The sequence below is a fragment of the Lepisosteus oculatus genome, chromosome 20 (assembly GCF_040954835.1).
Source record: "Lepisosteus oculatus isolate fLepOcu1 chromosome 20, fLepOcu1.hap2, whole genome shotgun sequence".
In the NCBI taxonomy this organism is placed as follows: Eukaryota; Metazoa; Chordata; class Actinopteri; order Semionotiformes; family Lepisosteidae; genus Lepisosteus; species Lepisosteus oculatus.
This window is the reverse complement of record NC_090715.1, coordinates 2889687-2911929: the sequence shown is the minus strand read 5'-3', so window position 1 is coordinate 2911929 and position 22243 is coordinate 2889687. Positions and strand designations below refer to the sequence as shown.

Genomic DNA, 22243 nt, shown 5'->3' with positions numbered 1-22243 from the left:
GCTTATGTTTTAATATGTATTTTGATCATGCTGTTTCACTGTTCACATTAATGTGTGGATGAAAGCGTATCTAGGTAACTTACTCTTGAATGTTTTTTTTCTCCGTCCTCTTTTCTTAGTGTTTGTTTTACTGAGAATTAGAAGGCTAAATCTAAAAACCACACAAATTAAGGATTTGCGCTATTATTATTTTGAATGACGACTGGCATGGGTAATCTTTTATCAATAACGCGAGAGAGCTAAGTTAGCTGACCAATCACGTGTTAATTGCTATAAAAACGAATACATTACTTCGCCTGTCTTTAATTATGAGAGCACCCTGCACATCTTTCCGCCAGGATGCCATATTACCTTTTTAATATATGTATGGGTGTATTGTATGCATGGCTCTGCGATCAATTTATACTGTGTCGAAGTAACTGACAAAGAGTATTAGGCAGGAATGTGCGTTTAAATTTCAAAAATCTACCTGCGGTCTATTTCCAACCTTTCGACCTAGAGCGGACTTCAGCCCTCGTCCTGAAGAGCCATATTCCAGCAGGTCTCATAGGTCACCATCAAATCACCAATATCTAAAGAGAATAGATAATTACAATGCGATCAATCAAACAGTTGTTAAATGAAGCAATTATAGCTATTATAGACATGAAGACATCTAGGGCTTCTCCTCAAGAGTAAAGAGGCCGGTATCTGAACAACCTTCCCTTTCAAACAACAGAGCTTTCTTGATTGAGCAGATTATTCGCTTGGTTTCAGTAATACCCTACTTTAAATATATTTTTCCCAACTATTTCACGCAACAGAATTTCATCAGTCTCTCAATTTCCAAAATTAAGGATTTACTACTGTATTTATGAGTGCCTTATGAAGCTTGTAATAGGAGATGAGTGTTCTCCTGGGTTTCCTTCCACAGTCTAGAGACATGCTGGTAAGTTAATTGGCTTCTGGAAAACTTGGCCTTGGTGTGAGAGCGTGTGTGTCTGTGTGCCCTGTGTTGGACTGGGGTCCTGTCCAGGGTGGATCCTGCCTTGTGTCCGTTGCTTACTGGGATAAGCTCTGGCTCCTCCATGACCCTGAATTGGATGAAGCAGTTAGAAAATGGATGGTATGTGGTATGTGGTATGTGGTATGGACATATCATGAGGAGGGACGTGGAGGAAGTAACAAAGAGGGTAATGGAATTTGAGGTGGAAGGTAACAGAGGAAGAGGCAGGCCTAGAAAGAGATGGATAGATTGTGTGAGAAAAGATATGGAGGTATGTGAAGTGAGTGAGGAAGATGTGCTCGACAGAGACTAGTGGAGAAGAGCAACCAAAGCAGCTGACCCCAGGACAGTCTGGGACTAAGGCTGTGAAAATGTAGAAGAAGAAAAAGAAGAGTTAGAAAATGGATGGATGAATTTTGTCCCTTCTCCTTAAGTCTAACTGGTACTGGACATTCGTTCTTGTGCTTGTACACCTAACTGAGGAGAGTTCTGAAACCCAGCAGTTGTCACAGGGATCATATGCTTTGCAAATAACGTACTTTTTAAAGCGGGATGAAAATATTTCAACACTAAATAAAACTGAAATCAATTCATTAGTGGTTAAGAACCGAGTAGGAGCAAAGTGTCAAAGAGGTAGCAGTCCCCTAGTTCCATAGCTGAGAACCACTGTTTTAGGCTGTGAAAGTCAGGTGAAGTGTAAGAAATTGAGATGTGCTATACACACACATCTCAAAACTCTGTTTTCTTTAAACTGAGAACAGGTGTGTTGTTTGGTTTACTGGCTTGAAGCATGCAGTTGATATTATATGCAGTTGATATTAAAAGGTGGTTCTTCAGTCAGATTGGTAGGGAAATGACTGCAAGGCACGCTTTATTACCTGCTCAGCTTCCTCGCGCCTATTTGCAAGTGAGAAAAAAATATTCACGTGGTGACATACACTCACTGGACCACCATTGTCATTTAAAATAAAGGACCATTTAGCAAGCTGTACCAAGCAGCTGAACACATGGTTGGGCACATCCGGGTTCTATTAGGCATCTTAGCCAGGCCTTTTCATCCAGCATTATGCACCTTATCTATCATTAGCAGTTGTCTGCCCATCGAAGGAAAATGTTAAGGTTCCATCTGTCCTCCAGTATGTTAACAACTTTTTGTGAACATCTTATTGATTTTTAACTGAACATTTCAACAGAAAAAAATACATCACCAGGAGTACAAAAAAATGAGTTAACTGCAAACTTTAAATCCTGTTAACAAAGGGTATCTTCCATTCGTCTTGAAACTTCTCTTTTATGAGTTACTTGAAGTGCCTTTGATGAAGACTTAAGCAGTGTTTTCCATGTTATTAATCATCACTCTTCTGGGTGCTGTCTAAAAGTGCAATTCATTAACTGCCAGCCAATTCTGCATTATAAGCAGTTAAAAAATTAAAACATTATGTGTGTCAGAAAGAAAGCGACCTTTGTGGTACAGTGAATTGTGCAAAGATATGGCATGTATACTTAAGTCTTTAGAGTCAGAAACACCTGGTAATGCAACTATAAAACACATCTTTACATGATGTATGTTCACGCAGATGTTAAACAGGTGCTAGAAACTTGAAAGTTGAAGTGGGCTTTTTCATGAGGTAGAACAAAGTGCTTGTCTGGTAATGTTGTAAATCACACAGACTAAAGATATTTTTGACAAGACATATGCTGGGTCTGTATTCTCAAAACCCAAAACGCAAATTGCTGTACTCACATTTATGATGAAGTGGTAGATTTTTGTCCACAAAACAAAATGGTAAACAAAAGTGCAAGTTTATATTATTTGTATTATGTATGTCTCTAAATCCATTGTTTTATTTATGATGGAAAGAGACCCTGTATGATTTTTAAAGGATTTTAATATTTTGAAAGACACCATTCATCTGGAATAGTTCAAATAGGTAGCTGCTTCAGCACGTGTAGGCTGCAACAGAACAAGTAAAGGTTTATTCCATGCTGAACAGAGAAGAAAAGAAACGCAACGTTTTAGTTGTGGAGCCTTCTCAAAGAAGGCTGCACAGCCGAAACGTTGTTTCTTTTCTTCTCTCTTCAGCATGGAATAAACCTCTACTTATTCATCTAGGATTATACTAGAATCAATTATCATGTGATTAAATAAGTACATTGAAAAAGGTGTGCCCAATGAATCACTTTATTTTCAGTTTGGTGTGGTTTAAAATCCGTGAGCGTACTTCCAAATATCCTTACTTGGGCTCATTACAGCCCAGTGCTGCACCAGTGATAATCGTTTGTTCTGTAAAGCATTGCTGGTTTAAAAATTATTTAAAATGTGAGAGGGAATGCTTTCACCTATTTCACCTATATGCCAGCAGCCATATCACCCTGCAACTCACAACTGGCAGCCCACTGAAGCTCAGCAGGTGTGAGCCTGGTCAGTACCTGGATGGAAAGACCTCCTGGGAAAAATCAAGGTTGCTGCTGGAAGAGGTGTTAGTGAGACCAGCAGGGGGCGCTCACCCTGCGGGCCATGTGGGTCCTAATGCCCCAGTATAGTGACGGGGGCACTATACTGTGAAAAGGTGCCATACTTCAGATGAGATATAAAACCGAGGTCCTGACTCTCTGTAGTCATTAAAAATCCCAGGGCGTTTCTCAAAAAGAGTAGGGGTGTAACCCCGGTGTCCTGGCCAAATTTCCCATTGTCCTTACCATTAATGGCCTCCTAATAATCCCCATCTATAAAATTTGCTACATTACTCTGCTCTCCTCCCCACTGATAGCTGATGTGCGGTGAGCGTTCTGGCACACTATGGCTGCCGTCGCATCATCCAGATGGGGCTGCACAGTGGTGGTGGTGGAGGGGATCCCCATTACCTGTAAAGCGCTTTCACTGGAGTGTCCAGAAAAGTGCTATATAAGTGTAAGGAATTATTGTTATTATACTTATTAAATTTCACGTATTAAAATAAATGACATAATAGCACATTATGGATGTACTTAAGGATTAACAATAGTTTCTGCCCTCTTGTTCAAGCTTCTTTTACCAATGGTGTGACCCCTGGAGAAACTCAAGACCAGTAAATGATCAGCAAGGTGTTTTCAATTTGCCTGTCTAAACACAGGGGACAGGCAAGAACTTTCACATTCACCTTGACTGTGAAATACTAAATTTTTCAGGGTTCTCAAACATATCGTATTTTGACTGCTTTGTCTAATCATAAGTGGGTAAATATGTCCTGTGCATCATTCCTTTCAGATTGAGCCATGTCGGCTATAGCTGATGAAACAGCAGGAGACCTGCCTGTGAAAGATATAAGCCTGAACCTCACTGGAGTCGGGGGATTGCAAGGTTTGAAACACCTGGTATTGATTACCAGTACAGACTTTGATCAGTGTCTTCATTAGGGTTCCTTTGTAATCTCTTTCTTTTATGGTAGAAATGACCTAAACGAGCCGTGTACAGTGATTAAAGACACTTGTGCCTTTCACCTGTCTTGTAAAAGCTAAAAGTTTGTCTTATTTTCAAAGATTTGTATGACATCCTGTTGCCATAAACAGGAGAAGCCTTTTGATTTCTATTTATAACCTACATTTCCTTTCTTCCCTTTTCTGTTAAGGAGAATATTTCTGTTTGAAAAATGTCTTTGGAAACATTTTGCGAAAAGTAGATCCATATGCACCCCTTATATAAGTATATAAACATATGGGTATTGAAGTTTTTTAAGTTAAGAGGAAGGAACTTGTTATATTGTTATTAATATCTGTAGAAAAACTATGCTGTCTGAACCTTATAGGAGGATTTCTCTCTTTCTTCAACCCGCTGTCTTCACACATTTTTATTGTCTGTCACCTGCCACGTGTGTAGGCCACCATGGCTGGTGTATAATGTATATACATAATATGTATAATCCATATCCATGTACTGTCTAGAAAATATACTATATTTTAAATGGAGGATAATATGACTTTTTTTAGCTTAAATTCTGACTAAAAATGCTAGTGTGCTTTGTATAGAGTGCACAGAAGACTGATGTTTACAAATTATTAATTTGTTTCTTCCAAAAAACAGGCACATTCGCTTACACTCTTTAAAATGGTCACTTTCATTTCGACTTGCTAAACAGCACAAGTTTTAGTACAGGATTAGTAGAAGAAATTATTACCATTGTTTAGACATTCAAGAATGAATTTTTTCAGTGTTACTTGACAGAATGCACTGCAAGTTTGTAGGTGGTGCAGAGCCTGACCATAGTAAGGGCACAGCGAGTCCATGTGTCTGTGTCTCTACCAGCGTATAGCGTATAGCGTATCAAGCTCCCAGTGCAGCACTTGTCATTCCTCTGTGAATGAAGATTAATTCCTTGGTGGGTGCAGAGTGCTATCGCAAACGAATAAAGGCCGTTCTAACAGATCTAAACTTTTTAAACTGCCACCGCCTTGCCCTGCCCATTTTCTGATTGCAGTGAGAATCCATGGCATTGGAACTCCAGAGTCTCAGACCGTAATGGTGAATTCCTAGGTAGAAGTAGCCAATGGTCTGTTGGCTTTATGTTGGCAGATGTGTCGGTGACGCAGAATTCCCGAGCACGTCAGGCTGTGTCACGCATTAGCCGAGAGGAGCTGGAGGATCGCTTCCTGCGTCTCCACGATGAGAACATCCTGCTCAAACAGCATGCCAACAAGCAAGAGGACAAGATCCGCAGGTCTGGGTGACACGGATGCACACTGGCGGCTGAATTCTCAAAGCATTCTCTCCTTTTGAGTTTGATTTTGTTTCATGTTTCTTTAAACAATCCTTTTATTTCTGTTACAAGTCATGAACCTTCTTTTATTTGTATCTACAGTAAAACATGTTTATGGCTTTAAATTCTTTTAAAGGTTTACAGCTGTTAATTATTCAGAAATTGTTGACCAACTGTTTTTGTTGTTCCCTTGGGTTCAATTTATACACAACTTTGTGAATGCAGCCTTTAACCCACTAATACTCACTCCTGGACTGGGAGGACTGCCATGTTCTATCCTGGACTCTTAATGACTTTATTTGAATCAGTTATTCACCTAATTGGTCTGTATTGCCAATGTTTTCAGGTCTTTACTGACTGAGAATTATAAGTCGCCTCTAATACCTGCAGCCCTCCATGACCAGGAGTGAGTTTCAAATGTTGGCTATGGCTTTGTGCCTTAATCCCACAAGATTAAGTTACAATTTTCCTTCTCAAAACACTAACCTTTTACTTTTTAATAGATCTGGCTCAGTGCTTTCTAACACTTAATTAAACCCACTATATTTTTATAACGTTTTAAAATATGTCAGGTAACCCAATATAAAAGTGTCCTTATATACAGAGACTTAATTGGAGGATCAGAAAGGTGTAATTAGTACTTCAGGTGCTGTTGGTAGTTTTTACGAAGTAGTAATTTGAGCAATTAGGATTTTAATTTGCAGTTGTGCACCACCTTGCCAACAATACCTGCAATTTGTGCTGCAGCAAATCATTCACCTTTTGAACAAATCCTGTTTTCTGTTCTTTGAGTTCTCTCTCTTTTTTTCCCCCTAATTTAAACACAGGGCATGGGCTTGAAAGCATTTGCAACACTTTCAGATGTGGTATGATCTTAGGAAAAAAAATGTGAACTCCTGTAGCTCATCAAATCCCCTTTTCTTTTCTCTGCTCAACATTACTTTTTCCATTCACTATCAAGCGTGTTTTCTGTTATCGTGCATTGCATCAGCTCCGGACTACCCTTTGACAAGGCGTCTTTTTTTATAATATAATGAGTGCATAAAAAAAAAGGTTGGCAGGAATCAAAGGTGAAGTGAGCTCAGTGCCAGAAATACAATTGAGCGCATTAAAGGAAAACGAAAACCATTGTGTATGGTCCGTATTAAGAGCAGAACGCCAGCCCGGCAGTCATTTTTTCCTGAAGCCTTTAGGTTTTTACATTATTTAAAGATCATAAAGTTAAAGATAGGTTCCATTATAAATAAGGACGTGTTTCCCGTTTGGGGAATTTATATTGGGCCACCTACGCTTTATATAGCATTATCAAATTGTAATGTGGTTTCTGCAAGAAAGGAAAAAAAATGCAGCAAAACTGCAAACAATATGGCCTTGGAACTTCCTATGTTATTAGTGATCTTTTTGACTTTACTTAAGGTACTGTAAGAATTGCAAACTGTACATTTTACCAACCACATCCCCTGGCCACAACTATTCTTAGCATTATGTGGTGCATTCATATAGAACCATGCGTTTGATTTTACTTTTTTTTTTGTACTGAATGAGCATATGGAGCAAGTATGTGCGTCCCCTGTGCACTAACCTTCAACGATAAGCCTTAGGAAACTGTTATTTGTCAGTGCTATAAAGCAGATTGCTGCCCAGTGGTTTCAATTAACTTCAAAGGCTTCTTCACAGGCAGTAATAGTTATATCAAAACCTGAAATTTATTATTCAGGTTCCGTACTGGAGTCTTCATAGCGATTATGTACCCCCTTTCAAAAGAGATTTTTTTTTTTGCTGACTTTTCACATTCCTCTATTTCTGTCTTTATTTTTTTTTATGTCAATACCACCCCCATTTACCTTTCTCCCCCCGTTTTTTACCCCCATCTCCCTCCCCGTCTCTCTTTCTGTGCCGGGGCTCTGCAGGATGGCCACCAAGCTGATCCGACTGGTGAAGGACAGGAAGCGGGCCGAGCAGCAGGACGGGAGGCCGCGGCCGCTGGGCCGGGACGTGGAGATGGAAGAGCTGATCGAGGAGCTGCAGGAGAAGGTGCAGGAGCTGGAGAAGCAGAACGAGGGGCTGAGGCATCGACTGATCGCGGCCAAGCAGCAGCTGCAGGTTCAGGGCCGCAGGCAGTCCCCTTACGGACACGTCCAGTCCCGCATCAACAGTGGCCTGCGCAAGCTTCGGGACGACGCTCAGCCCAGCAGAGGTGTGGTACGCTCCCAGAAGCCGTGCCCCTGCTGAGCTCATTTCATTTGGGCTGTTCAAATACATGAAAGGACACCAAAGTTAGTTCTTCCCCTCACCATCTCTGAAGCAGACTTGGCCAGTAACTATTGCCTAAACATGTTCATGCTGAATGTGTTACATTTAACAAGGTCCATTTTCAATTTGATAGTCCATATACCAGCTTTGCCTTACTTTAATTATATGTCTTAGTAGCAGTATTGATTCCAAGCGGTGCTTTAGTGTGTGCTTTTGGTTGATGTGAAAAACAATTTTGATGGCTCAGGAGAAGCTAAGATAATTAATTCAAAAAATGTGTCATGGTCATGGAATAATTTTCTTATCCGATTTGTCACATGCTTTACTTAGCTCTGTTCTGTACAAGATGCTTAGCCATGCTGTTCCTGAAGTAAGTCCTGCCATATAAATGCCGTCCTCAAAATAAGCAGGGCCAATAAGTTGTTTTATGAAAACAAGGCACATTTAATATATGCTAATGAATCTGAAATGATCACGCAACACCACATGTTTTGTAAACAGAAAGAGTTTGCAGCTCTTGTGTAATGTAGCTGTGCCTCTGTGCTGGGATAATTTCCAGAACATATTTGGAAGAGTCATATTGCTGTGATTTAGACACCAAGAGTACTGGGAGGCCAGTAAAAGTGATGTTTTTAATATGCAAAAGACATCGCTCGAAATATTATAAACAATGTGACACAAGAAATTACTCATTTAGAAAAGGTTTTTTTTTATTTACATGTATTCATTTTTGGAAAATGTACGTCGACAAAGGAGAAAAATCACCACATTTTACAGCACTACTGCTGCTGGATGAGCTTGATTCACTCTGTTTTATTGCATTGGATTTGTACTATACATATGACAGAATTTTCTTTTTAAGCTTCTTGGAAAGTTCTTAAATTGAAATGTAACAGAAAGCAGGTAGCAGTTACTGCAGTTCTTGGAATCCAAGTGATTGCTTTGGCCTTGAGTCTGCAGTCTGAAGTCTGTGTCTGAAGAGATGTTTGTGATTGTCCTACAGGGCTCAGAAGCATGGAGCCTGATGTTAGTGCAAGGGCAACCCAGACCATTGCCCCCCGTTATGGACACAGCCTGCTGGATGATGCCCGAGCTGAGATCCGCAACCTGTATGTGTTCCTAACCTCTGCCTCAGAATAGTTAATTGAGATGATATTTGTTAGTCTCGTATTCTGCATTAATATTCCCTTGATTTTTTGTTTTTGTTTTTAGCACTGATAGTGCAGCTCTCTGATCTGTGCATTTCCGCTGGTCTCTTTGCAGGGAGAATGTGATCGAGTCACAGCAAGGGCAGATGGAGGAGATGGACAGGGTGACAGAGATGCTGAGGGAACAGTTGAAGTGGAAAGAGAAGGAGTATGAGGAGTCCCTGCTGCAGCTCCGAGAGCATCAGGCCACTGGCCAGAGGTACTACTTGCTTCAGTTTGCACACCTGGCCAATGTACAGAACTGTCTGCGCAGCACTAACTCCACTCTGTGCACAGACTTTCATCGTATACAGTACTATTTGCTTTTTGTCATTCCTCCTGGCAGCCTCACTCCACACAACATGCTCAGTTAACGAGTGAGTAGCAATCAGTTAATTGATCCAGAGCCTGCATTTTAAAGAGTTAAAGCTATATTATTCTCCTCTTATCAGAAACAGCATTAACAAAACAAAGTGGTGCCAGTACTGTGGTTTTAAAAAATATATGTATAAATATAAATAATATAAAATATGAAACAAAATTAGTAAAAAATAAATAAAAAATAAAGTAATACCAAGTAAAAAGGCATGTTTTACATTAGTCCATTTTACAGCGGTATTTATGTTTTGACTTCCTGAATGTTTACTTGTTCAGTTTTAAACATGGTTATGGCACAGGGCTACTATTTTTATATGTTCCTCTGGAAAAGAAATGCAGTATTGAGTAAAAGTAAACTGTGTGGCACAAGGATTATCCCAGCGGTTAATTTTTTCAAATATTTTCATGGAACATTTCAGAAGTATTATAGGGAGAATTTGATTGGGAGAATTTAATTTGATCTTTAAAAAACACAATGGCTTAATTGGCTCTCTTTTATTATTAAGTATTAAAAGTAATTTAATGATTCTGTGCTATTTGAAGTGTTAAGGGGGTCTTCTGTAATCAACAACAAAAAAGCAGGACTGAGAGTAGCCGGTCATTTTAAAGGGCGAGGAAAAAATTGCAATGCTTCAGTTGCATTGTTTAATGGAGGCAAACTTGAACGGAAACAAGGCTTGGCTTCTGATTAAACACAGTGGTGTGCAAAGGGGCAGAACCAAGAATAATGTTTTAGAAATACAAAACCTGGAAATTAGAGAGGGCTCCCTGCTGTTTAAATTCTGAATCTCCGATAAGGGCATATAGCATAATGACACCCTTTGAAGGAACTCTAAGCACATGGTAAAGCTGACTCTGTGCTCAGGCTGCACAGGTCTGTCCTCAGTGGTGCAGCACTGGAAATGCAGGTCCGATTGCACAGCAGTTATGTCCTGCTAGACCTTTTGAAGTCCTTCCACGAGTAGTAATAAAATCACGCTTGGAGTTAGGGCACTTTAAGCAGTTGAAAAGATGAAAGGAAAATATTCAGAGTACAGTGATGATTATTTGTGCAAAGCACCAGCTTAACAGACTCATTATCATCACGAGAATGTGAGGGGTTCTCACTGGATCGCCGCCACTTTAAGAGTGTGGTGGAATCCATTTCAGAAATAATAATAAGGATAGTACATACAAGTTGTGTTCTTGTATTTCTCATTCTTCTGCTTTGATAAAAAGACCAGAAATTTACTTTAGTAATTTAAAAAAAACACAACATGATGCAAATCAATGTAACAGAGTGGAGTTCACTCAGGGAATGTAGTATTGACATTTTTTGCAAGGCTCATACAGTACAGTATACTGTAAACGATGTTGTGGGCTCAGTAATCGTGATAGATGGACAAAAAAAACTCACTTAGCTGAATAAAGGAGAAATTTATGTTTTTAAATCAAACCTAAAATTTTTTATTGTTTCTTCAGTCCGAAATAAAATCATGTTTCTGTTTCCACAGCTTTAGTTTAAACAAACACAGGGGAATGTTAAAATTGCCATTTTTGTGTTTCACCACCTTTTAAATGGTCCTCATGTGGTTTCTTGTTAACCTCACTTAAAACCCACCAAAACGCATCAAATGGCTATGACCCTGGTCCGTTAAAAAAAAAAGGACATTGGAGGAACATATTCATTTTTTTTCCTGTTTGAAAGTAGGTCCAGAGTGCTAGGTTTCTGAAGAGCAGTGACTTCCAACTGTGCATGACATTTATGGCAGAGATCCCTTAAGAAAAATGTTATTTAAACTCCTCACAGCATGTGTTTAATTGACCGTTTTGGTTTGGCATCGGCATGACACAAACTTTTGGTTATCCAAAGCCCCTTAATTGCTTTGATGTAAGAACCGAAATGCTGCTTGCTTTTATTAAAGTCATGTTTTTTCCTGTTGTTGCGGCCCAGTTTAGAACACTTAGCTGTGATTTCTGCATGTGTTCTACATAATGCCTCATTAGTTAAAAATCTTACATTTGTTTCAAGAAGCCCTGATTTTTTTGGCTTGCAATATTTTTTTTTCTGTTTTTATATAATTTCTCATTCATTGGATGGGTGGATAAATGGAAGCAACCTTAAGGCAGATTATAAAGGAAATGTAATAAAAAATTGGGAATTGTCAATATTAGTGACAGCGAGTTCACATTCAGTCATCAGAAAGTGTAGCCCAAGTTCTTTTTTATTTTTTAATTTGTTAATGGCTTTGTAATAAGTAGTCAGGTCACACAATGTTGATGTATGCTCTCTCACATTAACATTAACATAATTATTTAAATTTGAGCCTTGTAAGAGCTTTCAGTCTGGTCCATTTCCAAGCAAAACTGAGTCAGCTGCCTGCACTGCAGCAGTTCGTATTTGTGGTTTGCAAAGAGTCCTACCAATAAAACATCCAGAACACACATGAAACTCAATAGCTGCAACTACAGATTTTTATAAAATGTTATGTGTCATATTTGGGCCTAATGTATTTCAAACGTTTCAGTTTTTTTCTTCCAGAATGAAAGCTTTGTTAGTGAAACTGCTTTTCTGACTTCAGTTTCTGACTTTTTAGTCCAAGCTAGCAGCTCAGAGTTTTTGCCGGGTATCCTCAAAATTGAAGACCCCTTGCTCCATAATACATTGATTTATATATACTGTATATTTATTTTTCAGTTGTGTTTAAGTAGTTGATTATTTTAGGCTTATGTTTTGGAGCCATCCTATGTTGCTCCATGTAGTCATATTGTGTTTTCTTTCTGTGTTAGTATAATCTTGTTTAAAGGACAGGGCTGTATATTCTGTTGCTCACCCCCATCATTCCTGAATATTTGTGTTTAATGTGTAACATTTGACACAGCAGGAAAAAAAAACAGCTTGGGTTAGTTTTTCTTAGTTTTCCGCCCGTTGTTGCTTCTAGTAATTCTCCTTATGAACTTCAGTTGACTCTGAGCACATGACAGGGCAGTTGTTTAAGAGAGGAAGAGGGAAAAGAACATGATGTCCCGAGTGTGATGGTGCTTGGGTAGAGGTCCTTAGTGACAGGGAGGCAGGGGGTGCGTTAGTTGTCTTTAGGAAATTCTTTTCCCATGATACCATCATGTGAAATACACAAGCCTATTGCCACATTGAAAACCACAATATCTTATAAATGTCTATTATACAAATTGGTTTCTGTCTCAAGGCAGACAATAATTTGTAAAATATGACATTGCTCATTGCATTTTTTTATTTGTGGTCCTTTTTATTAGTATTTTTTTGTTCGTTCTCTATTTCTTCCTACACGGAAGACCTTGTTTGGTGAAATTCGGTGAAGAAAACTTTTTTTAAAAAGCAGAGCTTTCACGCTTTTTTAAATCTTGTATCGACTCACAGGTTCATGCCTCTAATTTGCACTGCTGTGTTTTAGTTTGAGCCTGTGAATTGTAAGTGTCTGGTGGTCAGGCAAATTCCGATATACTGCAAAATGTATAGCGTATACAAACATGTCACATAATTATGTGCTTTAAATTTGGGTTATTGTTTGTTTTGCTTCCTTTTTCCAGACTGGGGAATTATACCCTGTTATGTGATTGGGATGACATCCAAATGAGTATAATGTTGAAATACATTTTGAGAATCTGAGTGTAGAATGGGATCACTCTCAGACTAAATCAGCATAGGAGTCAGTTGAACAAATTTAAATAAAATTCATGATTTTATCATGTATATATATGGTATTGGGTATCCTTCCTGGACCTGACCACACATTTCTTTATGAACAGTAATACAGCGAAATTGTTGGATGAAGCCAATCATTGTTGTGAGAGAAGCAATTGGCTAGATTCCTGTCTATGCCAAACAAACTTATGAGTCCTGAGTAGTGCAACCTAATTTTGATCTGAATTCTCATTTTGATCCATTACTGAGTACTGTAACTTTATTTTTAATCTGAACCTACTGTCAAAAGACACTTAGTAAGTGCAGGTTAGTTATAACGTCTGTGAAAGAACACAGCTGGCTACACAGAAAAGAACCAGTTGGGTTTCCTTGATCCAACCTGCAGCAGAACCACAATATTGACAATCAGATTGTCCTATCAGGCACCTGAAGACCTTGACCTGTTCTTAAAATACGTGCATCATGAAGGAAGTACCACACACCTCACCAGGGAGTGCTTTCCATTACTACTTTTTTTCTTCAAGAAAAGTAGCCCAGTAAAATCTTTTGAAGCCGTGAAGTATTTTGTAAGTTGTTTGTATTTAATTAGTGAGCCAGATTAATAAAACAAGGTGTGTTTATAATAGTGTTCCATAGGCACGCTTTCTTGACAACGTTGCTGTCTTACTGTACAGGATGTAGTTGGGACACTTGTAAGCCAGGCTGCTCCTTCCAATATGGTGTCACAGATGTCTGTTGGGCAGTAGCCTAGCTTTTCTGCTTGTTTGTCTTTTGACTAAGGACAGCTGACTGGGCAATGCCAGAGCACCCTGGTCTTTGATATCTGAAAGAACAAAAACAAAATTGCTTGGCTCTCAGCTGCTTTGCAGATGTTTCGGCTCTCCGAGTCCGCTGTCTGAACCGAATGTAGATTTGTGACAATTTTTTCCTTCACAACATGTGCGTGAAAGATATATATACACTCATAAATATTACAAGAGAAATATACTATTGCTAAATAGTATTATATTTTTTCATATTTCTGTGGTTTAGTTTTATAATGTCTTTTGCCCTATTACCGTATTGGAACTGTTTTCTTAGGCTGTTTTTATGTGGTTCCTAATATGAGTCAGATTGTTTACAGGTGGCTCTAAAATTGGTAGTCACGGGGCAGTATTATAATGTTTCCTTCTACTTTATTAAAGTTTGTAACTTTCCTTTGCTGTGCATCATGTTGTCTTCTGTTTCAGTAGGCTTGTTTGTTGAAGTAGTTCAAGTAGGAAGCTGCATTAGCATGTTAAGGCTGCAAAAGAACAAGTTAAGGTTTATTCCGTGCTGAAAAGAGAAAAAAAGAAATGCAACGTTTCGGCTGTGGAGCCTTCTTCGGGTGTGATTGTCTTCTTGTTTGTTGATTTTAGTTGATCAGAACCAACACTTTAATTTCCTCAACTTTTTCATCAGCTAGTCTCATAAGGCCTAAAATGCATGGTGATGTAAGCTTTGCAACTGATAAAACAAATTTAACTCATGGCTTTATTCTTTGTAATTCTAAGTGCATGTTCTGTGAAATATCCTCCTATAGCATTGGTAAACCATACCTGTAAAATAGGAACAATTCTGATTCTACCTGCTGTTTCTGATTTGTTTTTAATGTATTAGAATTTCTTTATTTATGGCCAATACAGCACTTATCTTAAATTTACAGTTTAATAATAGTAATAATACTGTGCATCCCATGTAGGTCAACCATAAAGGACAATGTGGAGATGATCAAACTGCAGAAGCAGCTTGCCGAGAAAGGCAATGCTTTTACTGCTTTGGAGGGGAGATTCTTCCAGCTGCAGGAGGTAACAAAAGTTTCAGCACTTGCTTTCATGCACGGATTTCAAATTGTTTGGTAACTCACTGCTTCTAACATTTTGAAGCAGGCAAAAAAACAACAAAGAGAGAAAGAAGCAGGTCTATAACCAAAATGTGAAATATCAAATTATTTTTCAACAATCTGAATTAAGGATGTTCTTAACACCAGGGATTACACTAGTTTTCGTCAGACTGCAGTGCAAATGGCAGTAAGCATTAGTAATTATTTATCCCATGCACCAAAACAACAAATAGCAAATTTAGATTTTATATAACAGACATTAAGTTCATCAGTACACAAGAAAGTATTGATCTGCTGAAGGCTGAGACTTAAGAATATATTCTGGAAATTTAGAAATGCATATAAAAAAGTAAATTTTGTGGTAAAACTTTGGTTCAGATGTTGTATTAATCAGATGACCAGGTATATTTTATTAAATCTGTCACATGTACATGTACAAAGGGAAAAATTATAGGACACATTACTAAGAAATGAGCAGTGCCCATTTCTGGAAATACCTGTGGGGTTTAAGGTGTACCAGAAAGCATTCTGCAGGAAATAACCTACCTTCACTGCTCTGTAACCATCAAAAGGCAGATTTATTATCCTTCACCTTGCATTAAAGATAAAAAAACAAAGCATGACATAAAAACATCTTAGATATTCTATCATTAAAGCTTGCCTGTAGATGTTTTGCATTTTACCTGCAAACCCAGAAGCCTCAACACACACAATCCATAGCTAATTAATAAAGTAAGGTCTTTGAAATTGTCCCTTCAGGGTCCTTTTAACCAAGTGATTAAGCTTGTAGGAGGTATTGTACTCAAGGTACTGTGGCATAACAAATTGCTTACTAATTTATATGCAAATGTTACATTACATTTCTTTTTGCAGAGAAAATGGCACTTACTACAATGCCTAATCTCAGTATCATTTATATAATAGGGCTATTAGCTGCCTTTAAAAAGTGTTCAATTCATTCTGCTTTCTAGTGGAATTTGGAAGTCTAGGAAATAAGTGTGTGCTGGCTAAGTAAATTTTAAAGACTTTAATAACCAAGAAATTGCTGATATCATGTTTTCAAAAACACTAGCACTTGAGAAAAACACATACAGTATGTTCTTGACCAAGTGCTAATAGCCTTTAAAACAGATTTCTTTATTTACCAACCTCTCCTTCTGAACTATTCAATTAGTTATTGGTGGATTTGCGAAAGTCATTGAAGTCAGACCTTTGTGCTTCTTATCCCAGTCTGGTTCTTCAGAAATCAAGTTATGTTAAAACTGCAAAAGAAAACAGTTTATGAAAATACACTCTTACAGCAGCAATTTTGTTTTTATACGAAGCCCTTGTTGATGTTATTTACTTAACTATGGTAGTTAGAACTGTGTGATTGTAAAAACAAATGTGGAAATGTGGTTTTGAATAATACCTCCCAACTGGAGATATAATCCTGTTAATGAAGCACAAAATAAAAAGATTTAAGGTATTTCAACAAGTCCGTTACTTTCATAAAAGTTAATAGAATTAAACTGGGTGAGGGTTTTCCTTGTGACAGTTGTCCAAACGTGCTCATTATGTTATTCAAAAGAAAATGTGTCTACATTAATATTGCCTGGGTCACCCTGACTCATTTCTGTTTTTTTAGAAGTTACATAAAATTCATATATTGTTTTTAACAGTATCGATAACCCTGCTGTGCTGTAGTGGCGTCGTCCCAGTGTGCGCTGTCTTAAACAGCAATAAGGGGGTGGAAATGCCAGGCTGTGAGCAGCATTTACTGTACCTAAATAAATTAAACATGTTCTGTGGCTGAGGATTAGTGACAGTGTGGGACAGAGCTATTCAGTCACATACCTGTGGTTAGAATTGCATTCTGCCTGCCACATGTCGTGGTGCTCTGGTCAGTAATCCTGACCAGTTCTTTTGTAACTCGCATGTCTGATCTGGTCCCCAGATGTACAATTGGGCCACTTCTTGGCCATAGTACAGTTCTGCCAGCCCCACCCCAATAAACTGTGTTGGTTTGGTAAAAAAAAGCCATGTCTTTCTCCCTTCTGTAGTTCTTATCACATAAACTGTCAGTCAATGCTGTCTCCTACTGGTAGGCCTTTGAAACACAAGCATATTCTCAGCCCTAGGAACTTGGCTTACCTACAGTGGATGTAGACTAATTTTTATTGCGGGTGACTAATGCTGCACAATCTGCTTTGTTTTTTTCCCTGCTTTGAAAGGGGAAAAAAATTCTTGAAGCAGTGGGAACAGTTTGTCATAGAGAGAGTTTTTAAGCTTGTTTAGATTCTGTAGCATTGCATGCACTTTTAACTGTAAGAGTTAGCCGAGATACCCAATCAAGATACCCATCCTGTTTTGAATTCTGAAAAAAGCAGAAGATAACGCATGAACCTATCTTTTGTTAATAATCGGTAGAAGTTTGTTTTAAAAATAAAAATGTTACTGTAAAAGGCATGTTTTTTCTGTCTTTGTGATTTTTCCTCCCATTGTTTTCAACGAGTGTAATCTTACAGCACCTAATAGATAACTATGTGTTTAGATAATGTGCACAAAATGGCCACACCTTTAAGACACAGCAAATTATTCAGGTTGTCCCTTGGATGCCTTCCTGCACCATTTGGGCTGCTTTCTCAGCTTTCAGCATCAATCCTCAATCCGTGTAAAGCTGGTAATTCACAGACTGGCTTGGTGTTTCCTCCACAGAGCCAGAGGACTCTGAAGGCCAGCCATGATGCGCTGATGGTGAAGGTGGATGAGCTCAATGCACAGCTGAAGGATGAGCGTCTGAAAGGCCTGAGTCTTGAGAAGCAACTGCAGGCCAGCTCTCTGGCACAGAGGAGATCAGAAGAGGTACTTTTCTGCTTGACGCACAAATTGGACAAATGGCAGAATCCATTACTATGTGTTTTACCTTATGTGCAGGCAATCAAGAGTTTGTGTAATAAAGTCAAAAGGGCCAGATTATCAGGAGACAGATTCTGCATGTGTGTCTGAGTTTGGTCAAGACACCACTATTGTTTTGCCTTTTTGACATCCCCTTTGGTGTGTCTCGCTGTATCCTCCCATCTGTTTTAGCTGCAAGACCGGATCGGTGATCTGGAGAAAGAGAGAGATCTGCTCAAGGAAAACTACGATAAACTTTTCAATAGGTAAGGGGATTAGAGTTGTACTTTCTGTACTTATTCAACATGTTTAGAATGTATCATCTGAATACAGAATGCTCAATGTGTTAAGGCTTCTGAAAAGCACTTCTTGATAATATAAAAAAATAAAGGTTTGTGGGAGTCTGGAACAAGCTACCCAGCCATGCTGCTGAAGCCGATACACTGGCTTCTCCTGAGAGACAGCTGGATGAGATCCATGAATCGAGTTAACTACTAACTACCAGATAGGCTAGAAGGTCCATATGTCTTTTTCTCAGCTGTAACATTTCTTATGTTCTGAATTTGTATTTAGTCTTTCTTTAAATGGTTTATATACAGAAAATACAATTTTAGAATACACAGTGCTCATGAAGAAGAGGAGTTGTCGACGTGGTGGCATTTTTAAAAGCATGGTCTGAACATGCTAAATGTCAACCACAGAGGAAGGACCAGACCAAAAGTTAACTTTGAATAATTACACCATATTATCAAAATATGAGGAGAAAGTTACACCATCGCCACCAAAACAAAAACTACGTAGGCAAAACACAGAACAACTTGTATCCCTCTGGGTATAAGATCTCTTATACTAAGCAGCTTACTTGCTATTTATTATTTTCTTTGGAAGAAATACTTTTTGTAATGTATATTCTTTCTGCATCTAAAACCAAATCTTCCTTATGATTACTCATAATCATGTCTTCTTGTTCAGTCTTAAAAAAAGATCAATAAGGAATACTATATTTATTTTTCTTATCATGTTTTTTTCTTTATTTAGGCTTAAGATCCAGAATAACTATGCATGTTCTTAAAAAGGATCTTATGATCTTCTGCTGTCCAGAAAAAAAAATATTAAAATTTGAAGGATTTTTCTTGTCATTCCTTTTTATTCTACAGAGAATGTAGTGAAATTTAAAGTTTAGTGTTTTTACCTCCAATCCCCTTAAACACTCAGCTGTGTTTAAATACAATATGCAGAAAACATGAAAATAATAATTTTACAGAATTATTCCTCCATGAAGTCCAGAGATTATAGCTAATGTAACAGCAGAGATGCAGTTAAAATATTACTGTACAATGAAGTATCTTAATTTTTTAGAAATAGTTTTTCATACAATTTTTTTATTTTGAAGATGAACTTTTAAATGTTAGGAAGGAAGCAGCATTTGTTTCATTTGCTGGAATACCCCAGATTTCATGTTCATGCAACACCATGTAACTCTTCAAAAACATGTGCAGGGGAGTCTTCTGCACAAATAACTGTTCCCTCTCGTTTGTCGTCCTTCGTGCTTGTGTGCTGACCCCTGTGTAAAGGTTTTTCTGGTAGATATCATATTTAATAGCTTAATCAGCTATAATGGAAAAAGACAAAGAGTGCTTTGTTCAGAAACCACCATAGCCAAATGCACAGGGATGCTGCCAGCCTGACAGTTGCTGTCACTTTGTGGCCAGCCCCACTTTTGAGGAGCTGGTAGCTCAGACATGCTAGCATCCCCTCTCCGTTTTTCTGCAGGCTCCCCAGGGGTCAGGTGGGAGTCCGCCTTGCTCAGTACAGAAGGGGTTTGTATGCGGAAAGAATGGTTTTGTCAGCAGCCTGTTGCTTGGGTTTGTTTGGAACTCTGCTCTCCACTGGAATATGTAACTGAATTCCTTTCCCTGTCCCACAAATGCTGCGCACTGCCAATATTTCTGGCTACGAAGCTTTAAATTAAGGCCAGTCTTTTTGCTCATCCCACAGAGTCTTTCATGTTCCCAAACCGCAGCCTGAGTAAGGCGCCTTGGTTTCAACAGCAGCAGACCAGCATATGTTTGCCTAATTCCTAAGACATGATGACAGCGGTCTCTGAGCCACGAAAAGCTTGCTTTTTTTTTGCTTTAATTATTATTTTCTGTTGTTCATGACTTCCAATAGTCACATGCCACATGTTTTCTCATTACTTATGTTTTTATTTCCCAACACCCACCCCCATCTCCCTGAAACACACACACATCTTTCCCTTTCCCACAGTGCGTTCAATGTGACCCACGAACAGCAATGGAAGACAAAAGAACAGCAGCTGAAACTGCAGATTGCCCAACTAGAGGTGGCACTGAAATCAGATCTTGCTGACAAGAATGAGATCCTGGACAGAATCAAACGTGAAAGAGGTAAATGGCGTATGTGTGGTTCCTGTAGGTCTTGGACTCTACATTTCTTTCTCAGTGTGTGGACAGTCACAATCAGAAGAGGGAAAAAAGGCCAGTAACCATGCAGAAATCGCACATTAGCTGTTGGTGCTTTTCTGCTTTATAATTGGGCCATGCTACATGAAAGCAGCTCTCTGGAAAGTTTGGGGTGTCCCCCATGCAGCATGCTATAGATGTTTAACCAAATACAGATGTTGTTTGGAAGGTCACATTAATATGAAATGCATCTACCCCAGGTCATTTCTTGCCACTTTACCTGCTTTTTCTATATATGTTTTAAAGAGTTTAGATGTCAGAGCCATAAATGATCTTTGCGTGTAACAGTAGTCAACTAATAAATCAGCTGACAAAAATCTTAAGTACTTAAGATGTTAATCTGTTAATAAGCTAAGTGGAGCTGAGAATCCTATTTAATGCCATACAAGAGAATTCATTATTTAGAATTCTACAGGCACTGTCTCTGCCCTGACTCTTGTCAGAGAAAACAACTGAAATATTTCAGTCTGCTGCAAAAGCCAGTCAATTACGAAACTTGGCGTAGCTTATTTGAATCGTTGGTTAGATGCCCAATAGGGGTTCATTAAGCTTAAATCAACAATAAGGGCCCTGTGGTCAAAATAGTGCCTTACCAGAGGGTAACTAAATCAGCTTGGCTGCCATAAATGTCACATAAATCGATATTTAGCCACATGGGTCAGCAGACCCAACTGAAAACTGATGAGGAAATGGGCTATGCCATCTTGGCACGCCTATGTTCAAGTCACCAGATCCTAAGCATCAAAGGCCTTGTGGCACTGTTGCCATGGCAGTACAAGATGATTTGGTTATGTGCTATAGAATCCTGGGCATACAGCTGGATTGCCTCTGAGGTTATGACTGGCCTCTGTCGTCTCTCTTTGGTCTCTTGGTTTCCCAAGTCTTCTGACCTATTACCTCAAATAAAGGTTTCATGTCTGATTGTTTTAAAAAGACAGCGTAATCAAGTAATTGTGGGCAAGGATTTTGAAAAGCAAATTCATTACCCTACCTGCTACTTGGCCTATGTGTTTTTAGGAGGAAAAAAAACTCTTCTGGGAAAAGTCTTCTAGGACATATTTTACTGTTGTCAGCAAGCCAGTGTGTTCAGTTTCACCACCAGTTTCGTATGTCTAACTGTACTCCTGATATTATCCAACTGTCGTGTGGCACACGTTTATCCGAAACGCATCTTTGATTACAATGCCAATTTAAACAACCCCATGTATGCTAAATATGTCCAGCTCAACAAAATCTACAGACTTTTGTGATCATTTTTTCCCCCTATCTGTCTGAATTTGACCATAATTTCAAAATACTCAATCATTAAATTTTTAGCACTATTCAAGAAACAGTCATAGTTTATTTTATTTTTGATTTTACAGACACCCACAATATGTTTGAAGAAACTGTCTCGGGAGTAGTTTATATTTTATTGTATAGACCATATGTGACACACTGACCTCTACTACAAACATAGTTCTGCAAAAGGTTGTCTAATGAAAATGATCACTTGTGTTTTTCTTTTTCGAACTTTTTTTCGAACGAGGGATCTGAAGAAGGAGGGCACATGTAGAAACTTAAATTTGACTGAAATGCTTGCTCAGTCACAGTTCTGTAATCTTATTTGTGAGGTCTAGAAATGTCATCCTTTTATTTGACTTTACCAGAAGGGAGCTGATTAATTTTAAAACAGTTCCCCACAGTTAAATATCTACAAAGCAATTACACTGAGATACACTTTTAATTTGCAGATGGCACAGACACACACTGTCAGTTTACAAATTGGCATTTCTCCACTCATCTCCTCATTGCCAGATTTCCAGGGAAAGATAAATACTGTAAT

General features: G+C 38.5%; 1 protein-coding gene across 2 annotated transcripts in view; it reads left to right on the top strand.

The window, feature by feature from the left end:
- Positions 1-22243, top strand: part of rpgrip1l (RPGRIP1 like) — a 62962-nt gene that overhangs the window by 133 nt on the left and 40586 nt on the right. Inside the window, exons 2-10 of one of the 2 annotated variants that reach the window (XM_015368670.2) lie at positions 4233-4325; positions 5535-5679; positions 7629-7915; positions 8975-9080; positions 9235-9378; positions 14918-15023; positions 17756-17902; positions 18128-18201; positions 20204-20343. In XM_015368670.2, coding sequence (XP_015224156.2) covers positions 4241-4325; positions 5535-5679; positions 7629-7915; positions 8975-9080; positions 9235-9378; positions 14918-15023; positions 17756-17902; positions 18128-18201; positions 20204-20343 — 1234 coding nt within the window. In that variant the 5' untranslated portion in view covers positions 4233-4240. Of the gene's footprint in view, positions 1-4232; positions 4326-5534; positions 5680-7628; positions 7921-8974; positions 9081-9234; positions 9379-14917; positions 15024-17755; positions 17903-18127; positions 18202-20203; positions 20344-22243 lie in introns of those variants that run through there. The other variant, XM_069181258.1, reaches the window with a different exon arrangement.